At 35.2% G+C, this 19,883-nt stretch overlaps 2 protein-coding genes across 14 annotated transcripts in view; both read right to left on the minus strand.

Moving 5' to 3' along the window:
* PTPRD (protein tyrosine phosphatase receptor type D) overlaps positions 1-19,883 on the minus strand; it is a 2,163,408-nt gene that overhangs the window by 1,688,255 nt on the left and 455,270 nt on the right. The window lies entirely within an intron of this gene.
* On the minus strand, positions 4,696-5,941 carry LOC474706 (tubulin polyglutamylase complex subunit 2-like). Its single transcript, XM_038552390.1, has one exon. The coding sequence runs from the start codon at positions 5,831-5,833 to the stop codon at positions 5,090-5,092; it is 744 nt and encodes a 247-aa protein (XP_038408318.1). The 5' UTR covers positions 5,834-5,941; the 3' UTR covers positions 4,696-5,089.

Raw genomic sequence — 19,883 nt, forward strand, 5'->3', positions numbered from 1 at the left:
AAAAAATGAATAAATATATAGTGAGTGCCTAAGTGCATTCTTAGGTGCTATACATCTGCTCATCACGGGCATGAATTATTTCTTGTTTTATCTCATAATCCTATAAAATAGGGATAATTTGTCTATCTTGTAGAAGAGGAAAATGAGGCTGAAAATTATTAGGTCAGTTGCCCAAGGGAAGGAAGAAACAGAGGTGGCTTTGAAATTCAGAGGGACTGATTGAGAAATTTCCCCTGTAACAGTCTGAGAAAGTGGAGTACATAGGAGACCCTGTTTGACTCATGAGTGAGAGGAACCTAAAGAAGGAAAGTAAGTGTTAGCAGCCTACAAAGGAAGTAAAAGTGGATTTCCTACTAGATTGGCTGAGTGTAAAGAACAGAGATGTGAAAAACATTATGTGAAGAAGTAGAAGAAAAAAGGCTCCCTTTCAGTGGATAAAATGCAAAAAAGGCACCCAAATATATAGAGATAAATTGCAGTATGACAGTCCTTTCCTCTAGCTGGTGTAGTATCATCCCAGGATCCACTGTCTGGCATAAGGAGCATACTTACTATCTCAGCTTTCCTCCTCTCCTAGATGCTTCTGAACAAGGCACAACCTGAAAAACCCGTAGGAAATATCCCTGGACATAGAGAGCCATACTTGATATTGACACGTGAACCCAAGGCTTTAACCATAGAAAAATCAGCTTCCATCACATATCTCCTCTTGTTTTTATATCATATCATATAGCTAGCTTCTTACTATGGATGCTTTACACAGCTGCTACTACTTTCTCCTATATGGCATATTTTAAGGTTGAGAGCAACCACAGGAAAATAAAAGCTTATCTTATATTGGAAAACTTATTGTGCAATGGAAAAATGACCTCAAGTGCACTCAGTAAAAGTTATATAAAATCATAAATCCTAGCCACAGCTGCAGTGTATTAGAGACTACACATTACATCCGTAAATAATTGCAAATCCATTCTGGGTATGATTTTAGGTGCTATAGGAGACAGTTTTGGAAACATATTTAAAGAAGCACTGCTGATGCCCTAACTGCAAGAAAGGCAGGTCACATATCACATAACCAACCATACACCTGCTACATTTCATAGATGTGCTAAAAAGAAGCACCTTTATAATTTGCATCTCAATGTTAATTATCTTATATTTAATATATTATATTTAATATACAATCTATTAAATTTATATGCATTCTGTTGAATAAATACAAGTACATATAATATTTTAGAGTTATTTTAAATTAGTTGTTTCCTGTAGCTTAATTGCATGACAAGTTTGCTTTTTTATGTCTTATAAAATCTTCACTCAGACTTTGTCTCATTTTTACAATACTCATTATTTTCTGAAACTCATACTGGATCAAGCTATTTCATCTAAAATTTGCCAGAGATCCATCAATATATTCTGCTGCCTGGGGTATTAAATTTGATGAAACATTCCTTGTGAGTAGAAAACAAAAACAATTGTAAACAAAGATCAGAAATAGAAACTTTCAGATTACTGTTGGAAGCATGTCAGTATTAAAAGAACACTAAGTTTATTTAATAAATGATCCTTTGAACTAATCTCAATATTATTATAACACCTATTAAATCAGATACACAAAACAGGTCATAAGAGCTACCCTTACTTGATGGTTTAGTATCATAATTATTTATACTAAAAATGTTAATAAAATACTAATAAAATCCATAACTTAGGTACTTTTTTAAAAAAGTAGGCTCCATGGCCAGTTTGGAGCCTGATGCAGGGGCTTAAACTTACAACTCTGATAGAGATCTGAACTGAGATTAAGAGTCTGATGCTTAAGCAACAGAGCCACAAGGTGACCCAAATTATATATAATTTTATCCTCAAGATTTCAGCTGTTCTCATAGATATTTTCTGTAAGATATACAGATGGTATTAATGGTAGTAGGATCCATCAATAGCTACCACTTCACTTTGACAAATGTCCCAGTTACTCCATAAGAATTTCAAAATGAGTATAAAGGAAAAATTTCTATTTTGTTTTAAAAAAGTTTTCAAAATTATACCTACAAAGTATCAGAGAGAAAATATAATACTTACATTCTAGTCAAATTCTTGTAAAAAATTCATAAAGTCATCAGTTTTTCCTGTAATTTACTCCAAACATTTCATATCCTTTTTAACAATAATTACAATTCATTTCTTCATGCATTCCTTCAATAGTCTTTCTTTTTCTTCTTCTTTTTTTTCTTTAATAGGCTCCATGGCCAACATGGAGCCCAACGTGGGGCTTGAACTCATGACCCTGAGAGCAAGACCTGACCTGAGATCAAGATTAGGTGCTTAACCAACTGAGCCACCCAGATGCCCCCTTCAAGAGTCTTTTTTAAACATCTACTTTGCATCAGATGTTGAGAAGAATAAGAGTAGGACCTGACTTTTTGAACCCAAGTAAAAGAAAATTAGAAGAGAAAAACTTTTACACTCCACTTTAAATGCTACTGCCTGGAAATGGCGCACATTATCACCTCCACTCACATTTTATTGGCCAAAACAAGTCTCATAGCCACAAATAGCTACAAGGGGGTGAGAGCTCAGAAGAAAAAGGAATCATGGTTCATTGTATAGTCTTAAGGAAAAAAAAAAAGAGTACTTTTTTTGTAACCTTCTCTGTCTTCTCTTAACTTTATTTGTGCACATTATTCCATAACATTAAATATAATTGTACATTGTTTCCAATATATTTTTGAATTTGAATTTATGAGTAGACCACAAATGTTCTAACAAGAATTTTCCTCTACTACTACTTCGTACAGAAAATTAGTTTGGTTCCTATTTTTTAATAACATAATACAAAGCTCTAAGTTCTCCTTGAAGTGAAATTTTGATGTCAAGGATAATCCATACTTATTTTTATTTTTTTAAAGGTTTATTTTTTTTAAGTAATCTCTAAACCTAACAGGGGGCTGGAACTCATAACCCTGAGATTGAGTTGCATGCTCTACTGACAGCCAGAGAGGCACCCCAAAGATAATCCAAATTTAATTTTTTTTCATTAAGACTGTTTGGTTTGCTTCCAGAAAGTTACCAATTTAATAATTTATTGACCAATGATGTCTGTTGTTTACCTAATATAAATGAGAAGCCAACCTTCTTCTATTGGGTTAGAAGTTGTGGATCATAGGTAGAATATGGCATTCTCACTGATTAGTGCATGGAGTGAGAACTATAGTAACACAAAGAAAAGAATCATTCATTGAGCTGTGAATGTCATTCAGAATGTTTAAAAAAAACAATGAATTTTATCTCAGCCTAACATAATAGGTGGAGTTTCAATAGGCATTTGGAATATGAGAGTATAATTCAAATGAGAAAAATAGCATCATCAAAAGGATGGTGGTAAGAAAGTTTAAGGTATATCTAGAAAAGTACTAGGCCATTTGGAGTAAAATGAATTTTTTTTCTTTTTCAATATTTTTTTAAATTTTTATTATTAGGTAATTTCTACACCAAATATGGGGCTTAAACTTAAAACCCCATGATCAAGAGTCACATGCTGGACCAACTGAGCAGCTAGAAGCCCCTATTTTGTTTTGGTTATACATAGTGAAAAATAAGCAGGACAAGGAGCTTTAGGCCAGAATATAGAGGAATTTGAATGTCAGCTATTAGATATTAAATGAATATTCAACAGAAACTTAAGACAATGACACGCAGAAAGAGAAAGGAGAATGGAAACCACAGCAAAGGCTTGCAGTTGATCTCATGGGGACAGAATTTCAGTAGTGAGGTTGACCAAGAAGGAAAAATTGCAAGAGCCATTGTGAGAGATAAGCTCTCAACTGACTCAATGTAGAGGTAAGGAAGAAATCAAAGATGATGCCAAAGGATGGAGCCTGAGCAATCAGAAAATATTCTGAAAATTAACTAAAATATATATTAGAGAAATGTGGCTTTTAGTGAAGAATATAAAAGTTTGCCTTTAGAACTTTAAGATTACTAAAAAAAAATTTAAAAAATAAAACTTTAAGATTAACGGGATAATGAAACTAAAATAGACTTGGCACATGGGGATGGAAAAGGAAATACTGGTACATATTCTGGATGTGAGACTTAATTTGTATAAGTGGATGATTCTCTCTAAGAAAAAAGAACAAAAAAAAGTATAATACTGTAACAAAGGAAGGTTGATAAAGGTCCACAATTGAGGAATGTGAAAAAAGAGAAGGCAACAAAAGTGAGAAACTGACAAACCAGAGTGTGAAATATATGTCATAAAGATTCTTCTGCATGAGTAGACAACCGTTTTGTTTTGGTTTTTATTTATTTTTATTTTTTAAAAAATTTTTTTGGAAACAACAAACTTTATAGGAAACTTAAAAAGGACCAGAGTGAGAATTAAGAAAAATAAACATACACAATTGTATCTTTAAGAATTTTCATGGAACATTATGATGCATTAAATTATCTACATTCTCTAACAAAAATGAACTGATCTGAGAAAAAGCAGCATGAAAATATTCTACTGCAAAAAAAAAAAAAAAAAAAAAAAAAAAAAGGAAAATATTTTACTGCAGTGTTGCCCAAAAGAACTTTCTGTGATGATGGAAATGTTCCATAATCTCTGTGCTGTCAAATACAGAATTTACTAGCCCCATGAATACTCACAATAGGGCTAATGCAACTGAGGAACTGAATTTTTAATATAGTTTAAATAGCCACATGTGGCTAGTGATTACCAATTGAACAGCAGAGTTCTAATGCCTCATGGGTCAAAATCAGTGGTTTCTTTGAGGGATTTCTCTAATGACTGCTGAGGGGTGTAGAAGGTTGGGGGTGGAAAGAGAGGAAAGCTCTTAACAGCTCTATTTAACTGCTTAAACAAGTTCTGAAACTCTCTACAGCTTTCAGAGGCAGGGGATGAGGAAAGGACTCTGGAAGACCTGAGTATGCCCTTGAACTCTTGGCCAATGCCAACGGAAGTAAAAGGCCTAGGATTTGGCTCGCTCAGACGGAAAGAGGTCTATGGTGCCACTCACAGAATCTGAGGCTTGGGCCACCTGTGTGTGGAAATCTTGGCTGTGAGGCTGGCAGGGAGGTGAAGTGCTCATTTCCGGACAGAGTTGCCAGGGCTAGAAGAGGATTTAGAAGTGGAGGGAGGACCTGAGGGCCCTTTCTGGCCACCTGGAGGCCGGACAGGCCCTTTCTTTTTGGGGATTAATGTCTTGTTCTTGCTCTTGAATAGTCTGCTGGGATCCAGCTTGTTCACGAAGGAGTTGGTCTCTTCTGCAAGCAGGTTTGTGTTGTAGGTGATGGGTTTATACATGTTGAACCATTGCTTGGCTTGGGGGCTAATGCCATAGCTGGTGAAGGCACACTGCCACTGTGGCAGGCCCAGGTGGGTGATGAGCAGGCAATAGTAAGCGTTAAATGTATCTGTGAGAAAATACCAGTATAATGCTCTGTCCAGGAACCAGATCTCAGTGTCTTGCGCTAATGCTGGTTTCCCTGTTTTGTAGACAAGGAAAACCTTCCCATTCCCATTGCAAGGACCCAGCTCAAATATCACACTGCGAGAATCAAAGTGAGGCTTCTCTGGCTGGTTCTCACTGGCTTCAAGTGTATCATCCTCCAGGTCTGCCAGAGTTGGTGCATTAGGGAGTGAGTACATGGAAGACTGGTTGAGTTGAGTCAGTTTTGAGATGCTGTTAATTGCCATGCTGCCCAATGGAATGGTGTGCTCATCCAGCTTCACACTCCATGTCATGTGGAAGCCATTGGTCATCAGGTTAAAATTCTTCACATCCTCAGGTAGAATGCAGTTATTTTTTTGTTCCCATGAAGAAATCATATGACGTTCAGCAGGTGGTTTTTCTATGATAGTCGCCTCTGTCACACCTGGGGAAATATTCGAGGATGTGGTGATCCCCAGGGTCAGCTTCTCCAGGTGCAGCTTGCTGCAGCCCGGGGGGGCGGTGTCTCCTCCATGGCTCGCGGCCCGCTCTGCGCGGCGAGTACAGGTGCGGGGACCCGGCAGGAAAGCCGGGTGGGCGGGCGGGACGGTGCTAGCGCCCCAGAGGCTGGGACATCAAGTCTGGTTTTTATTTTTACATGGGCCACTCTTTGTTGTTATCATACATATGTTAGAAGGAGTACAACTTGCCATTACAATGACCGAGATGTATCGATTAACTCTGCTATTAAATTTGGGCAAGTTTATGTTCCTTTCTTAACTGATGTCCTCATCCATTCAACAAGAATGATTACACAAACTATATTTTATTTGTTTGAGGATACATACAATAATGTATGTAATAGTACCTGGCATCATTCTTAGTAAAATAAATCTTCAATAAACATAAGTTGAATACAGATTCATGTGTTTTTAACCAGTTTGACCATACAGTATCTGGGAGATGACATATACATAGTATGTGTTCAGGAAACATTTGTTTCAGGACTAGGAAAAGATAGACTTTGGAACTGGAAAGTAAACTGCAATATGATTAAACTCATTTTCCATCCTGGATGAATCCAAAAGGCATTTCCTCAATTCGCTAAAAGTATTTTCAACCTCCTTAGTTCATCCTACTCACAAAGGTTACTCTTTATATCTGGCACTATTAATAATTTCTTTAGTAAGAATAGTCATTGGTCTGATCACCAATGACTACTCTTAGCTACGGATGGTTCTCCTAACCCTGTGGCGAATTGTAGGATTATACATTTTGGCTCCCTTGTGATTGAGAAAGTGTATATGATTAGTTCATGACAGTACATTATAGAAAAAGTGACATTTGTGAATACTCAGTCAGTCTAGCTCTTTGGGTGAAACCAACCTGACATGGACATATACCATGAGCAAGAAATAAACCTTGTTGTATAAACCAATAAGAGTTTGGATTTTTTGAAAATGCAACATAACTTAGTCAATCTTGATTAGTATATTCAACTTATTTGTGAGAAAGTCCTTTCCAGATTTGCTAATTTTAAAATCTCAGCACCTCCAGTACCACTAGGATTATCATAACATTTGCATTTTTATGATTTAAAGATGAGCTAAGACACTACAGTAGACTGATGTATCAGAAACTAACTACTATAAAATATGTAAATAAAGGGAGACCATAAATATATTGTCATATTTTTTTATAAGTAGGCTCCATGCCCAGCGTGGAGCCTAACATGGGTCTCTAACATACAACCCTGAGATCAAAACTGAAGCCAAGATCAAGTGTTGGATGACCAACCAACTAAGCTATCTCGAGGCCCCTGTTACTATATTCATCAAGGAAATCAGCAAATCTGTTCCTTTAAGAAATTAGAGGGGGTTAAAAAGAGGTTTTCTATAAGCAACTTCTTTCCATTATTGCATTTTGATTTCTTGACTCTGGAAAGTTCTTACTAAGATAAAACTGTTGTGTTCTCATTGGATTGGAGAAAGAGGGCTGGTGAGAAGACTGATGCTCTTGTTTTATAATTAAGGGTACAGTTGGTGTTAAATTGGCTAGTTTAAAAAAATTGGCTAGTTAATAGATATTTTGGAGGAAAAATTAAATTTCCTAATGAAATTTGTCAAGGTTTTTTTTTTTTTTTTTTATGTAACTGGTAAAAAAAGTCATATGTTTTACTGTAAGTACCAAATCCTATTGCATTCAATAATCTAGGAGGTATCTACTATTCTAAATGAATGTCTTCTGAAGAATTCTTGACCAAGATTGAAAAATATAAACCAGAGCAAAACAAATAATCTATTTTTACTTAAGGAACTTCAGTTCAGTCTTTCTACTAAAGTACTGACGACCTATTACTATGATCATCATCCTTGATCCGCGTCCCATTTAAGTGGATGTGTTCACTGCTGTTCTTGGTACCTGATGAAGGGTTGAATGATGGGGTGCCTGATAGTATTTCCATGGAAAATGCTACTAGTAGTTGATAAAGCCAGGCCTCTAGGGGCCAATTTTCTAAAACTCATGGGGAAAAATAGGAGCTAGAAAATGAACTACCTGGTTATATATATTTTTTTCATTGTTTCAAGGAGACTATTTTCAAGAATGATTGTGACAGGAATAAAAAGACAAGGACAAGTAGCCCCAAACTGTCAAAATTCCAGCATTTTTGCAGCTGCTTTCCTGATATATGCCAATGACTTGTGCCAAAGAGGGGGGGAAAGAAAGGAAGAACAGTTTCTTTTCTCAAAGATGACGTCAATATATCTGAAGCACTGGCTAAGGATTAGTATAGATGGTATTATTGACAATTTGTCTTTAAGGACAGATTAAGTTTCCCCATTAAAGGGTGAGAACATCCTGTCACAAACCTACAAAGTACTTACCAACCTAATGTTGAAAGGAGGATATACCACTCTTTCACCTATAACATTAAGTCCAATTATTAAGTACCTAGGCTCTGTGCTATAGCTGCACCAAATTTGAAATTTTATTTCTCAAAATCACCCTGTGAAATTATTATTATTGCCATTCTGTAGGATGAGAAAAATATCTCAGAGAAGTTCAGTCCTTTGTTCAAAATTGCATGACAGTGAAGTAGTATCACAGTCCTTTCTAATATAATGCAGTTGCTCTCCCTCTATCCATCAAACAAATAACACTAACAACTGGTAGACAATCCAAGACAAAGAAAAGAATTTTAAAAGCAAGTGAGAGGAGAAAGTTAAAAAAAAAAAAACACATGAGGAAGATTGCCTGCTTGAGATTTTTTTTTAAAGGAGATAGGAGAGATAAGTAATTTTGTTTCAATTTGCCATGTTAATCAAGGTGAATTAGAGACTATATCTTGCCAAAAGGAAGGCTATGAATGGGTTATTGGCCAGTTCAGTCAGGAAAAGATTGGCAATAATTGAGGTGGGAAAATAGCTTAATATGGAGATAATCCCTGGCTAATTTAAATAAAAAGGTGGTTAGAAAGTATCAATTACCTCCTCTTTTCAAATGTTAACTAGATTTTTATTATGAAACATAATTATTTAATGTCTCAAATAGTTGACTTTTAAGACAGCCAAAGCCTAACCAGGATTTTAGTGAAATCTTTTAAACAGACGTTCAGGAATGAGACTGCTATGGATTTTGTTTTTGACATCTGAGGATTTTCAATTTGGGCATAACGTGTCATTCTGGCTTCAACATATGGGAAAGTTCTGGATTCTGGTGCCATTTAATTTCCATTTGGCCCCACACACACTCCTTCAGTTCCTGTATCTCCTTTACCTTATATGCAAAATGAAGAGAACCTATGTTTTAAGGATTTTGTGAGGGTGAAATGAGATGATAAATGCCATGGCATTTTGTGCAAATGAAAATGATGATTATAATCTGTCCACTTCCATTTTGATTCCTTATACCAGTAGAAGGTTCAACTTTATTACTCTAGCTATTATACATTTTAGTGATTTTTCTTAGTTTTTGTCCTCCTTAATTAGTCCTTTCTCAACGGTAAGATGCCAATTGAATGAGTAGCAGTTTGATAGTTTCTACCTTTCATCCTAAATTAATTGTACTAGAAAGATCAATTCATTCTGCTGATGAATTGATTCTAGGTTTTAGAATCAAAAAGACCTGTAGTTAAATCTCTACCTCTGCAAATTCCGAACTCTGTGATCATGGACCAGTCATTTAGGCCCTCTGAGTTCATTTCTTCATTTATAAAATGGGAGGATGAGAGTTCAGAAAGATCATGTATGTATAGGCAATGGTATACTCTGATTAGATGAAGTATATTTTCCTTTATCTCTCTCAGTTTTGTATTTCAGCTCTAAATCCAGAAGACAGGCTCTCTCCTACGTAATTTTGATATACAGGCCTGATTCATTATAGTGGTTTAAGGAAACTGAGTAAATAACAAGACAGATGGGATCATGAGCACACAGGTACTCCTGAAGGGGAAGAATATCCCAGATTTCTCCTTTTGTCGTAGTGCCACTGGTGTTTATGAAATTGACCAGCCACTTCCCTCTTCAGAATGACCAGCTGTGAGGGCTTAGCTTGCTTCATGTAGCCAGAAGCAGAATAGCCAGGATAACAAATCACAGCTGAGTTCCCAGGTTGATCTGGAGCATGTACTTGGCATAGCAGACTAAATTCTTATTATCTTATGCATGGAGTTAATATGAGCCTCATTAGTGACAGTTATTGTATGATTACCTTGCCAAAAACAATGGACATATTATTTTTATAGATTTATTCAATGATATCTGCTCAACCAACAATTATTTAACACTTTTGTGTTAAGCCCTATACTTGACACTGGGGACTTAAAAAAAAAAAAAGAAAAAAAAAAGAGTAAATCAAGGTCACTGCTTTCCAGGAACATGAAATTTAGAAAGAAAGAGAAATAGATGCACCATTGACTATTTTACAGCCATGACAAATCCTAGATGCCTAACAGGGTATGATTAACCCTACCCACGTTGTGGAGGAGGCAGACTTCTCAGATAAAGTTAATTTTCTTGGATCCAAATTGTAAAAGTCACAGTAAGGGAACAGGGAAGCTAAAATTAAACAAAATGCGAATGGGCTGGGTTTCAATATTCTCATGAGTTGGAAGATGATTCAGTTACTAGGAAGAACCAGAAAAATGATCTTCAAATACTTCTTCCCTTGTCTCTTCCTGGATTCCCAAGGATAGCCCAGTGTGGATGCCCCTTAAAATAATTCCCCACTACTGTGTGACCAGGATAGACCAGTTCTCTGGTATCTTAGAGCTAGTCTCCTTCTAAGCCACATGGCTTATTTTAAAAGCTGGAAAGAAGGTGTAAGGGGTGTTTGCCAAAAGTGGCAATTGATCTGCCCAAACACTGGGAGGGCTGACTCTGCCCTTGCCAATAGTCATTTGGAGTTATAGAGACTCTTTCTGTGACACTCTCAAAGTTCTTTAGTCTCAACTCCCACTCTATTCAAACAATCTGCAGAAATTAAAGTCTTCTACAGTGCCTCAATATTAGAAATGTAATTCCTTAAAATATGTTTGCACATAAATGTCAGTACCATAGCTGTACACCAATACTTCTTTCTAAGACCTTGGAGGTCTAACTGGGATGAGTGCTACTGGTACAGGAAGCAGAATTAAATCAGATGGAAATGGTCATACCACATTAAAAGTCCTTACTTAAATTGAACCCTTGGAAAAATATTTTTGCACATGAATTGATCCATCTACTCTTGGCAAAAGATCAGAAGTTGAATTTCTAATGGATTCCTTTGTGCCTTAGCTGCCTGAATGATTGAAAATAAAGATGCACTTGGGAGTTCAGCTTTGGGGAGGCTGTATGACACAGTGGTTAAGATCTCAGACTTGGGGTTAGGTTCCCTATTTTGCAAAGCCAGCGCCAGCCCTTACTGTGCCCTTGGGCTATTTACTTAAAAACCCTGGTCCTGAATTTCTTCATCTGTAGAATCAGGACTACAATAATATGAATATCACTTCAGTGATTGGATGAATTAATACATGGAAAACTCATAAAGCCTGATCTGTTGTAAGCATTCAAAAAGGTTAGCTATTATATTAGCTGCTTTAATTTATTGCCATACTCCTCTTTTCTAAAATGTTTTGTCTTGACCTGTACTGCATTCTCCATTTATCTCGACTTCTTTCTGAAATATGGAGAATATGTAACTCTTCTGGAAAAAGCTCCAGCTACAGAGACCATGACACCTGGGGTGGGAATCAGGATCCCTTACTCTGTGTGGCCTTAGCAAAAATACATAATCTGTCAGTTAAACTATCTCTAAAATATCTTTGCAGGGCTTTGATGTAAATAAAATCATTTATATCAAGTGTTGCTCAATACTTGACAATTCTTTCCACTGCCTCTTTGCATACCTCAGTTTTTGAAGGTTTCTTTCTTTTTTTTTAGTCACAAGGTGGAGATGGTAACACCCACCTGGCCCAAAATAGAGCTAGAACAGCTGCAGTTGAAATTGGGGTGCAGGCTAGCAGGTGGTCCTGAGAAGTTCTTTCATGTCCAAAACTTTAACCACAGACTCTTGCCTACATAGGAGGGGAGGAGGAAGAGAGGAAAATGAATTTAGAGCATCGGGTTCTAAATTCCAGAACCTAATTTTACTCTCATGAAAGAGATATGGCAAAGAGACACTGCGGTGTTTAGAGAAGCACAAACAAAAAGTCAAGGGCCCAAGTATAAAGGGGTTTTGTAGGGAGGCTACATATTAGTAATATCAGGTAAATAGGAATTATTTTTAGGGTTTTTCATTAAAATTCATTCATTCTTCACAACAACTCTATGGAGTATATGGGATTATTGTCCTCATTTTACAAATGAGGAAACAGAATTTAAGTACCTTTGGCACATGTAGGCCACTTGTATCCATGTGTTCATCATCCCCACATTATGCTGCCTCTGCACAGATACAGATAATTTGTTCCAACTGTTTGTTTATCAATAACTCAAATACCAATCCCAAACTCCCAACAACCAACAGGTATATACACCAGAGACTTTTTATTAAAGATAATAGAAATGATGTTTTATAAATTTATCCAATGACAATGATCACCTAGGGTACTTTCTGAACATAAAAATTCCAGACACCTCCTCAGACATAAATAATCTCCAGAGAGAAATCTGGGAACGGCTGTAGTTGACAGTGGCTCCTGATGATTATTAATATTATAAAACAGTTTGGGAAATACCAAATGGGATGAAGAATGAAAAAGTCTTAAGGCAGTACTTCTCACACACTAATATGCAGACAAATAAACTGAAGATCATGCATACTAAGCTTCAGCCTTGGGCCTATGTTTCTGCATTTCTAACAAGCTTCTGGTTATGCTAGTACTGCTGGTGGACAGACCACATTTTGTGAAGCAAAGCATTAGGCAATGATTCAGCAGTCCGGGCTCTAGACTGTTAGCCATAACCTTGGCCTTTTAATAAACAAAATAATCACTTCGGTTGTTGGTACAAAATGCAAAATCATTGTATCCTCTCTTTAGATTCCAATTTGACAGGGTACAGGCACATTTCAAAAATATACTCCTTTTTTAACAAGAATCTCATGTGATTTGATTCTGATGCAGATAGTCCTAAATCCCACTCTCCACTGATAAACACTGCAAATGCGGCAGAAATCAAAGCACTCTAAAGGTGGAAAGAACAGCAGTGTGCCATTATAGAAGTCATTCAATCCCTTGGTTTTATCACCCATAACCTGGAGAGAATAATATGTGCCTTTATAGAGTTGTTAGGATAAAATGAGATAAGACATGAAAGCAAAGAACAGCTGAGCCACCCTATTCAAGGGGTCAACGGAAATAGGATATGGATCCAGTAAAGAACCACTTTCGGCCAAAGTGGCGGAAAAGCTTTCCTATATTTTCTTGATTCTTAGGCTATAAAGGCAATTCACAAAATCACTACATTCACTCTATCCACTTACTAGCTAGGCAGGGCCAATCCCCTGTCTGTTATTATAAAATGACAGTCTCTCTATCTCTCTGTATATATGCATTTCATACCTCCAAGTGAATATTTATCATCTAAAAAATATTTATCATCTATCTACCTATAGAGGTAAATATATTTGTATTTGTACACATATGCACGTATATGTTTGAATATGTAAAATATATCTGTAAATATGAAATATACATGTATGGATATATAGTTAAATTTTATAGATTCCTTGAGATTCTAAAGACACATGTAATGTAGCTAACCTTTAAAACAATGCTAATGTAGCTCCTACAATATGACATTTTAACAACACCTTTTTAATAATGCATGTTCTTAAATGTTAAGCTGATTCATATGTTATATTCCCAACTTTTAAATCTCAAATTCTACTTAGAATATCAATAGAATATGGAAAAATACAAAATTTTATTACAGAATTTTCTAAGGAATTATAGTGGTCTGCTATTGTGTCTTAACTTTGCTTGAAAGTTTATTACTTTTTATAAAGAGAGAGGATCTTTAGCTTCTTTCTCAGAACATGCTTTATTGGATTATCAAAAAAGAAAAAAAGGAAAAGAAAAGAAAAGAGGAAGGAAGAAGGGAAGAAAGAAAGAGAAAGAAAGAAACAAACAAACCTTCAAAGTACTGTCTTTCATAGCCTATGGCAAGGACAAAGCTTAGGCTGATACCTATTTCAGAAGCAGCAAAAATATGTCAATTATAAAGAAAGCTACAAAAAAAAAATAAAGAAAGCTACATACTATATTCCATTTGGTGTATCCAGATGATTTAAAATGGGGATTGGGCACAAGCAAACAATGCAAGTATGAAAATCACAATCAATTGAATATACTTAATGCCATACCTTTAACACAGAGTTGATTTACGAACTTGCATGGGTGTCATGTATATTTATTGAATTGTCATAAAGTATAAGAGGTAGTGCATTTTAATACATTTTGAAAGAGTGAAACATTTTAATGAAGTCTATAAAATTATGCTGCTTATAGGTAATCAAGTGACTAAAACGACTTTTGGACTATTAGTTACATGATGAAATTTCCAAAACAGTTCCCTTTGTTCCTTCACGATTTGGCCACGACATTGAAAATAGATGCAAAACTTTCTTTGTTTTAAGGTCCAGAATTACATTTACTTTCAACTTTGATGTGTTTCAAGACCTACATGAGAGTAAGGCTTTTAAAATTAAATGATATTTGTTAAAATTTTATGAGCTTTTTCTTTTCAACCTAAGGAGAGAGATTCAGTGTAAATTTGTGTAGGTGTATTTCCTTTTGAAAAGGAAGCTATTTTAGGCTTGGGTTATAGCTGAAATAATGTAACACAAATAAGGTTATTGGCGATATTTAAGTTGGGTTACTTTTTCTATCTAGGTTTCTTTTAAACATAGGAGTACAAATGGATATCATAAATTGGGAAATAAAATGTGTGTGTGTGTGTATCTCCCAAACAAACATCTATATCTGTATCATATCTCCCCCCAAAAATGCTCCTGGGGAAAAATAACATCCAAAAGGGAGTGCAGTCTCACTTTCTCCATATTTGTATCTATAACTGTATCAGACTTAACATGAAAAAATATAGATTAAAATGTAATTTCTTTTTCTCTTCCCTACATCTTGTGATACACAGATAATTAGCATTTCTGCTTCTATTCTTGATTTTATTACAACATATATACAAGCCATTGATTATTAATTTGGATAGAATTCAGAGAGTAATTTCATCGATTATGAATATAGACAACAAGCCAAGGTAGTCTTAACAGTATTCTCATTTTGGTCAACAAAACAATTTACAGATGTTTTCATATCACTTTTAATTTGCCACAGATATCTTGAAATATCAACCACATCCATCACTGTTTCAAAATTACAGTATTTAGTATACACACTGCTAGATTTTTAATGAATCACATATTTTACTCTATCACAAATTTATGATATGGTTTACTTTGTATTATCTATACATTTAGTGTTATTAACATTAAAACATTTTTCTAATAGTGCACATTGGAAATGGACTTCAAATAAAAATTAATCCAATTAGAAACATCTAAAATGAATCCATGGCACAAAAATGATCAAAAACAGTTGTTTTGAGCATGAGTCAGGTCATGTCACTGCTCTCTAGTAAACTCTCCAATGGCTATGCATCTCACTGAGTGAAGTTCTTGTGGTCCCTTGATTTCTATTGCCATTAGCTCTGACCTTGTCGTTTTTGTTTTTGTTTTTGTTTTTTTTCCCTCAAGTATATAAAAAATACCCCCAACTGAGAGCTTTTCCATTGATTGTTTCCTCTAACTAGATTTACTTTCCGTTAGATATAATCATGTTATACTTACTTACCTCCTTCTAAACTTCGTTCAAATGTCACCTCGTTCAAATCTGTGCTAATTTTTTAAAATTTATAATCACATCCCTTCATACGATCCTATTTTCCTTACTCTGCTAATGACAGTACATAATTTACTATTTATTTTCTATCTACCCTCCCCTAGAATATAAGCTTCATTGAACCAGGAATTTGTGAGTATGTGTGTATGTGCATGTTTTCTGTTTTGTTCACCACAGTATCATAATGTATTTGAAGGTGCTCAATAAAAACTTGTGAAATGAAATAACAAATATGTAAAAAGAAATGATACTTTAAATAAGACTGGGAAACAGAGTAAATTGCCTCTACAAGAGTAGATTAGCCCATTTTTATATTTGCTAAATGTAGAACCAGAGAAATTAGACAGAAAGTTGATGCTACATCTTTATCATACTGGTTAACTAAGTGTGTCTATGGAAGATATACTAGTTTCCAGGAGCTACTGCAACAAATACCACAAATCTAGTTGCTAAAACAACAGTCTATTCTTTCACAGTTCTAGAGGCTAGAAGTCCCAGATGGAGATGTTGGCAGGGCTACAGTCCCTCTGAAGGCTCCAGGGGAGAATTATTCCTGTCTTTTCCAGCATCTAGTGGTTCCTGGAGTTCCTTGGTTGGTAACAGTAGAACTCCAGTCTGCCACCCTGTTCACATGGCCTTCTCACCTGTGTGATTGAGTCCTCCTTTTCTTTCTCTTACAAAGACATCACTCATATGGTATCTGTCTTTCTCTGACTGACATATTCACTTAGCATACAATTTCACTCATCTGTGGAATTTAAGAAACAAAACAAATGAACATGGTGGGTAAAAGAGGGGCAAACCAAGAAACAGACTCTTAACTATAGAGAACTGATGGTTATCAGAGGGGAGGAAATGGGTGGGGGATGGGGGAAATAGGTGATGAGGTTTAAGGAGGGCACTTGTGATGAGCCTTGGATACTATATGGAAGTGTTGAATCAATAAATTCTACACTTGAAACTAATATTACACAGTATATTAACTAACTAGAGTTTAAATAAAAACTTTTAAAAAAATAGAGACACCAGGTCATTGGATTTAGGGCCCACTCTGAATCCAGGATGAATTCATTAGGGATCTTCAATTTAATTATGTCTGAAAAGACCTTATTTCCAAATGAGGTCACACTCACAAGTACTAAGGATTTGGACTTGGACAAATCTTTTTGAAAGACACAATTCACTATAATAATGATGGACAATAAATGATCCAGAAATTTCTACCTAAACAAATTAGATCTTTTCATTTACCATGTTCTCAGAAGACATTTATGCCTTCTTAATATTTTTTCTAGAATTCCATGCCTCATTCTGGAAGATCTTCTAATTAATTTTGAAGGGAAGAAAAGGGGTTTATTATTACTAAAAGTTCTTTTAAAAATTTAAATGGGAGAAATAGTAGCCTGTGAAGTAGAACTCTAAAACATAGTTTAAGTGACTAAATGTAAATTGATTTTTAGCATCTAAGCTCAAAGTAAACTAACTACAGACTGAGAACTCTAATTTGATACTTTTCCCACTAGGAAAAAAGTTATAAGAAATATCTGATAAATGAATGCCTCTTTCTTTCCATAGGGGCCATAGGTCAATTGTGGCTAGTATGATGGAGATCAGACTGCAACACAGGTCACCTACCTGTGAGATTCATGATTATGGAAGAAATAAATTAGAGGTTAAGTGCTGAATGACTAGAAGAAACTGATAACATTTATTGACTACCTTCTACTTGCCAAAAGAAATAATATGTGTTTCATATACTGCATTTAGATCCATAAGTAACTACTTACAAGGGCTGTTTTTTTTTGTGTTAAATGTGTACCTAATATGATTGACCATCACTATTACCAAAAATGATACATATAAATTTCTAACTTTTGATTCAAAATGTCACATGTGCAAGAAGAAAAAGAGAGAGAGATGGTAGGAAAAAAGACTTGAAAATGTTACTTGGCTATAATAAGCTCAAAAGGAGCTAAATATGTATTAAAATTAATAAATGTATTCTTGCCTTGAATTCCTGGAAATATATGCCTTGGTCAATGGTGGTTCAGCACTACATTTTAGTTCAGATCACAAGGAGGATTTGGCATTAGGTTCTAGGCACAGTACTTTGAGGATAACCTTTACAAAGTATAGGATAACCACATAGGTAAAGAATCTGGGAAATATGTATTATTAAAAACAGATAAAGGAAGAAGGGATATTTAACTTGAAAGAGATACTCAGAATAGAAACAGCATTTTTATTCAAAAATTTGAACTATGGTCAGGTGGGAAGTTGTAAAATGACATAAAACCAAACCAAACAGACAAGCAAACTAGAAAATGAAAGTGACAACAGACAAGATTAGAGCGCCTTGTAAAAACAGCTGCTAAATATGGGAACTATTAAACAGTGAAATGGACTGTCTGGTCAGACACTGAATTTCCATAATAGCAATCACTACTGTTCATTGAAGTGCTTGGTACCAAGCTAACTGCATGTCTCCACTATCGCAATCAATCTCAACAACAATCCTATGAGGCAGACATTATTGTCTCCATTTCTTGGAAGAGGAAATATAAGTGATTTGTCCATGGTTGAACAACTAGAGATTCTAAACTTATTATTTCAGCCATATTTACAGTCTTGGCCTTCTATGATACACTAGATTGAGTACATCTGTTATAAGTCTTTTAAAAAAGATGCTGTGCATCCAGGTGTAGTATATATGATTTCTAAGGTTAATACATGAAAGGATATTTAGAATAGTCCTGGTAGTAAGAATAGCTAAAATGTACTGAGTATGTAAAAGGATAAATTTTAGAAGAGAGTATAATCATATAATCATAATTCTCATACAGACATAAAATGAACATGTGCCCAAGATTTTATTTAACTCATCAATTAATGAGGGAACCAGTAAGATATTACAACTGGTTCTAAGGATAATTAAAACTTAGACACACACAAACACACTAAGTAGCAAAAAAAAATTTTTTACAAATAATTCAAAATTATGTATATTCCACAGGGAAGGAGGGAAGTCAGTCATATTTTGTTAGAACAAACTCTATTTTCATGTATATGGAAAATAATCATGCACATTGTTACCAGTTACCTACAATGTACAGAGTGGTAAAATAGCTCCAAGATAATGAGAGGTACAGAGACCCACAAGAATCAGACAATCTAAGAGGACATGCTCAGAAAACACCCAGTTTTCCATTGAAGGCACCCAAGTAGTCCCATTTCAAAGTATTTCACAATGTTTTGTTCAAGTGTTCATTATCACGATTGTACAAGTCACATATATTAGAAGTAGCAAAGAAGCGACAGAAATGTAAGTCTGCTTAGCATGAAAGACAATGACACTGCAAGAAATCACACAGGCTCCCCAGGGATATGTGTATGTTGCATAGGAAAGCAAGAGGAAACTGATAATTAGTGAATATCTACCACATTCAGTGCTAAGCATTTTACACTTTATAACAATAACAACAAATAATTATTAAGTGCTTTCAATATGGTAGGCTTTGTGCTAATTGATTTATGTGCATTAATATGTATAATTTTCCTACTAGTCATAATAACAACAGTATCAGAAAAAAAAGCAATAGTAGTGCCTCAGTTTAGTTGAATGGTTATGAAAGCCAAGTACTTATCCTAAGTACTTCATTTATTTATTTATTTATTTATTTATTTATTTATTTATTTATTTAATGAGAGAGAGAGTCAGAGGAAGAAAGAGAATCTTCAGCAGGCTCCACACCCAGCATGGAGCCTGACATGGGCCTCAATCTCACAACCCTGAGATCATGGCCCGAGCCAAAAGAGTTGGACACTTACCCAACTGAGTCACTCAGGCACCCCAGTATTAACTGTTACTAAACTTAAAAACTGCAGCTATGATTTATATTATCCCCACTTTATTGATGAAGAAATTGAGGAATAAGGAGGTTGATTAATTAGCCAAAATCACACAGCTAACAATATTACAATGTAGGTCTTTGAATACAGCGCTTGTGGTTAAAATTATTATACTACTAAACTGTCATGGATTACATGTC

This window comes from Canis lupus, chromosome 11 (genome assembly GCF_011100685.1).
Source record: "Canis lupus familiaris isolate Mischka breed German Shepherd chromosome 11, alternate assembly UU_Cfam_GSD_1.0, whole genome shotgun sequence".
Classification (NCBI taxonomy): Eukaryota; Metazoa; Chordata; class Mammalia; order Carnivora; family Canidae; genus Canis; species Canis lupus.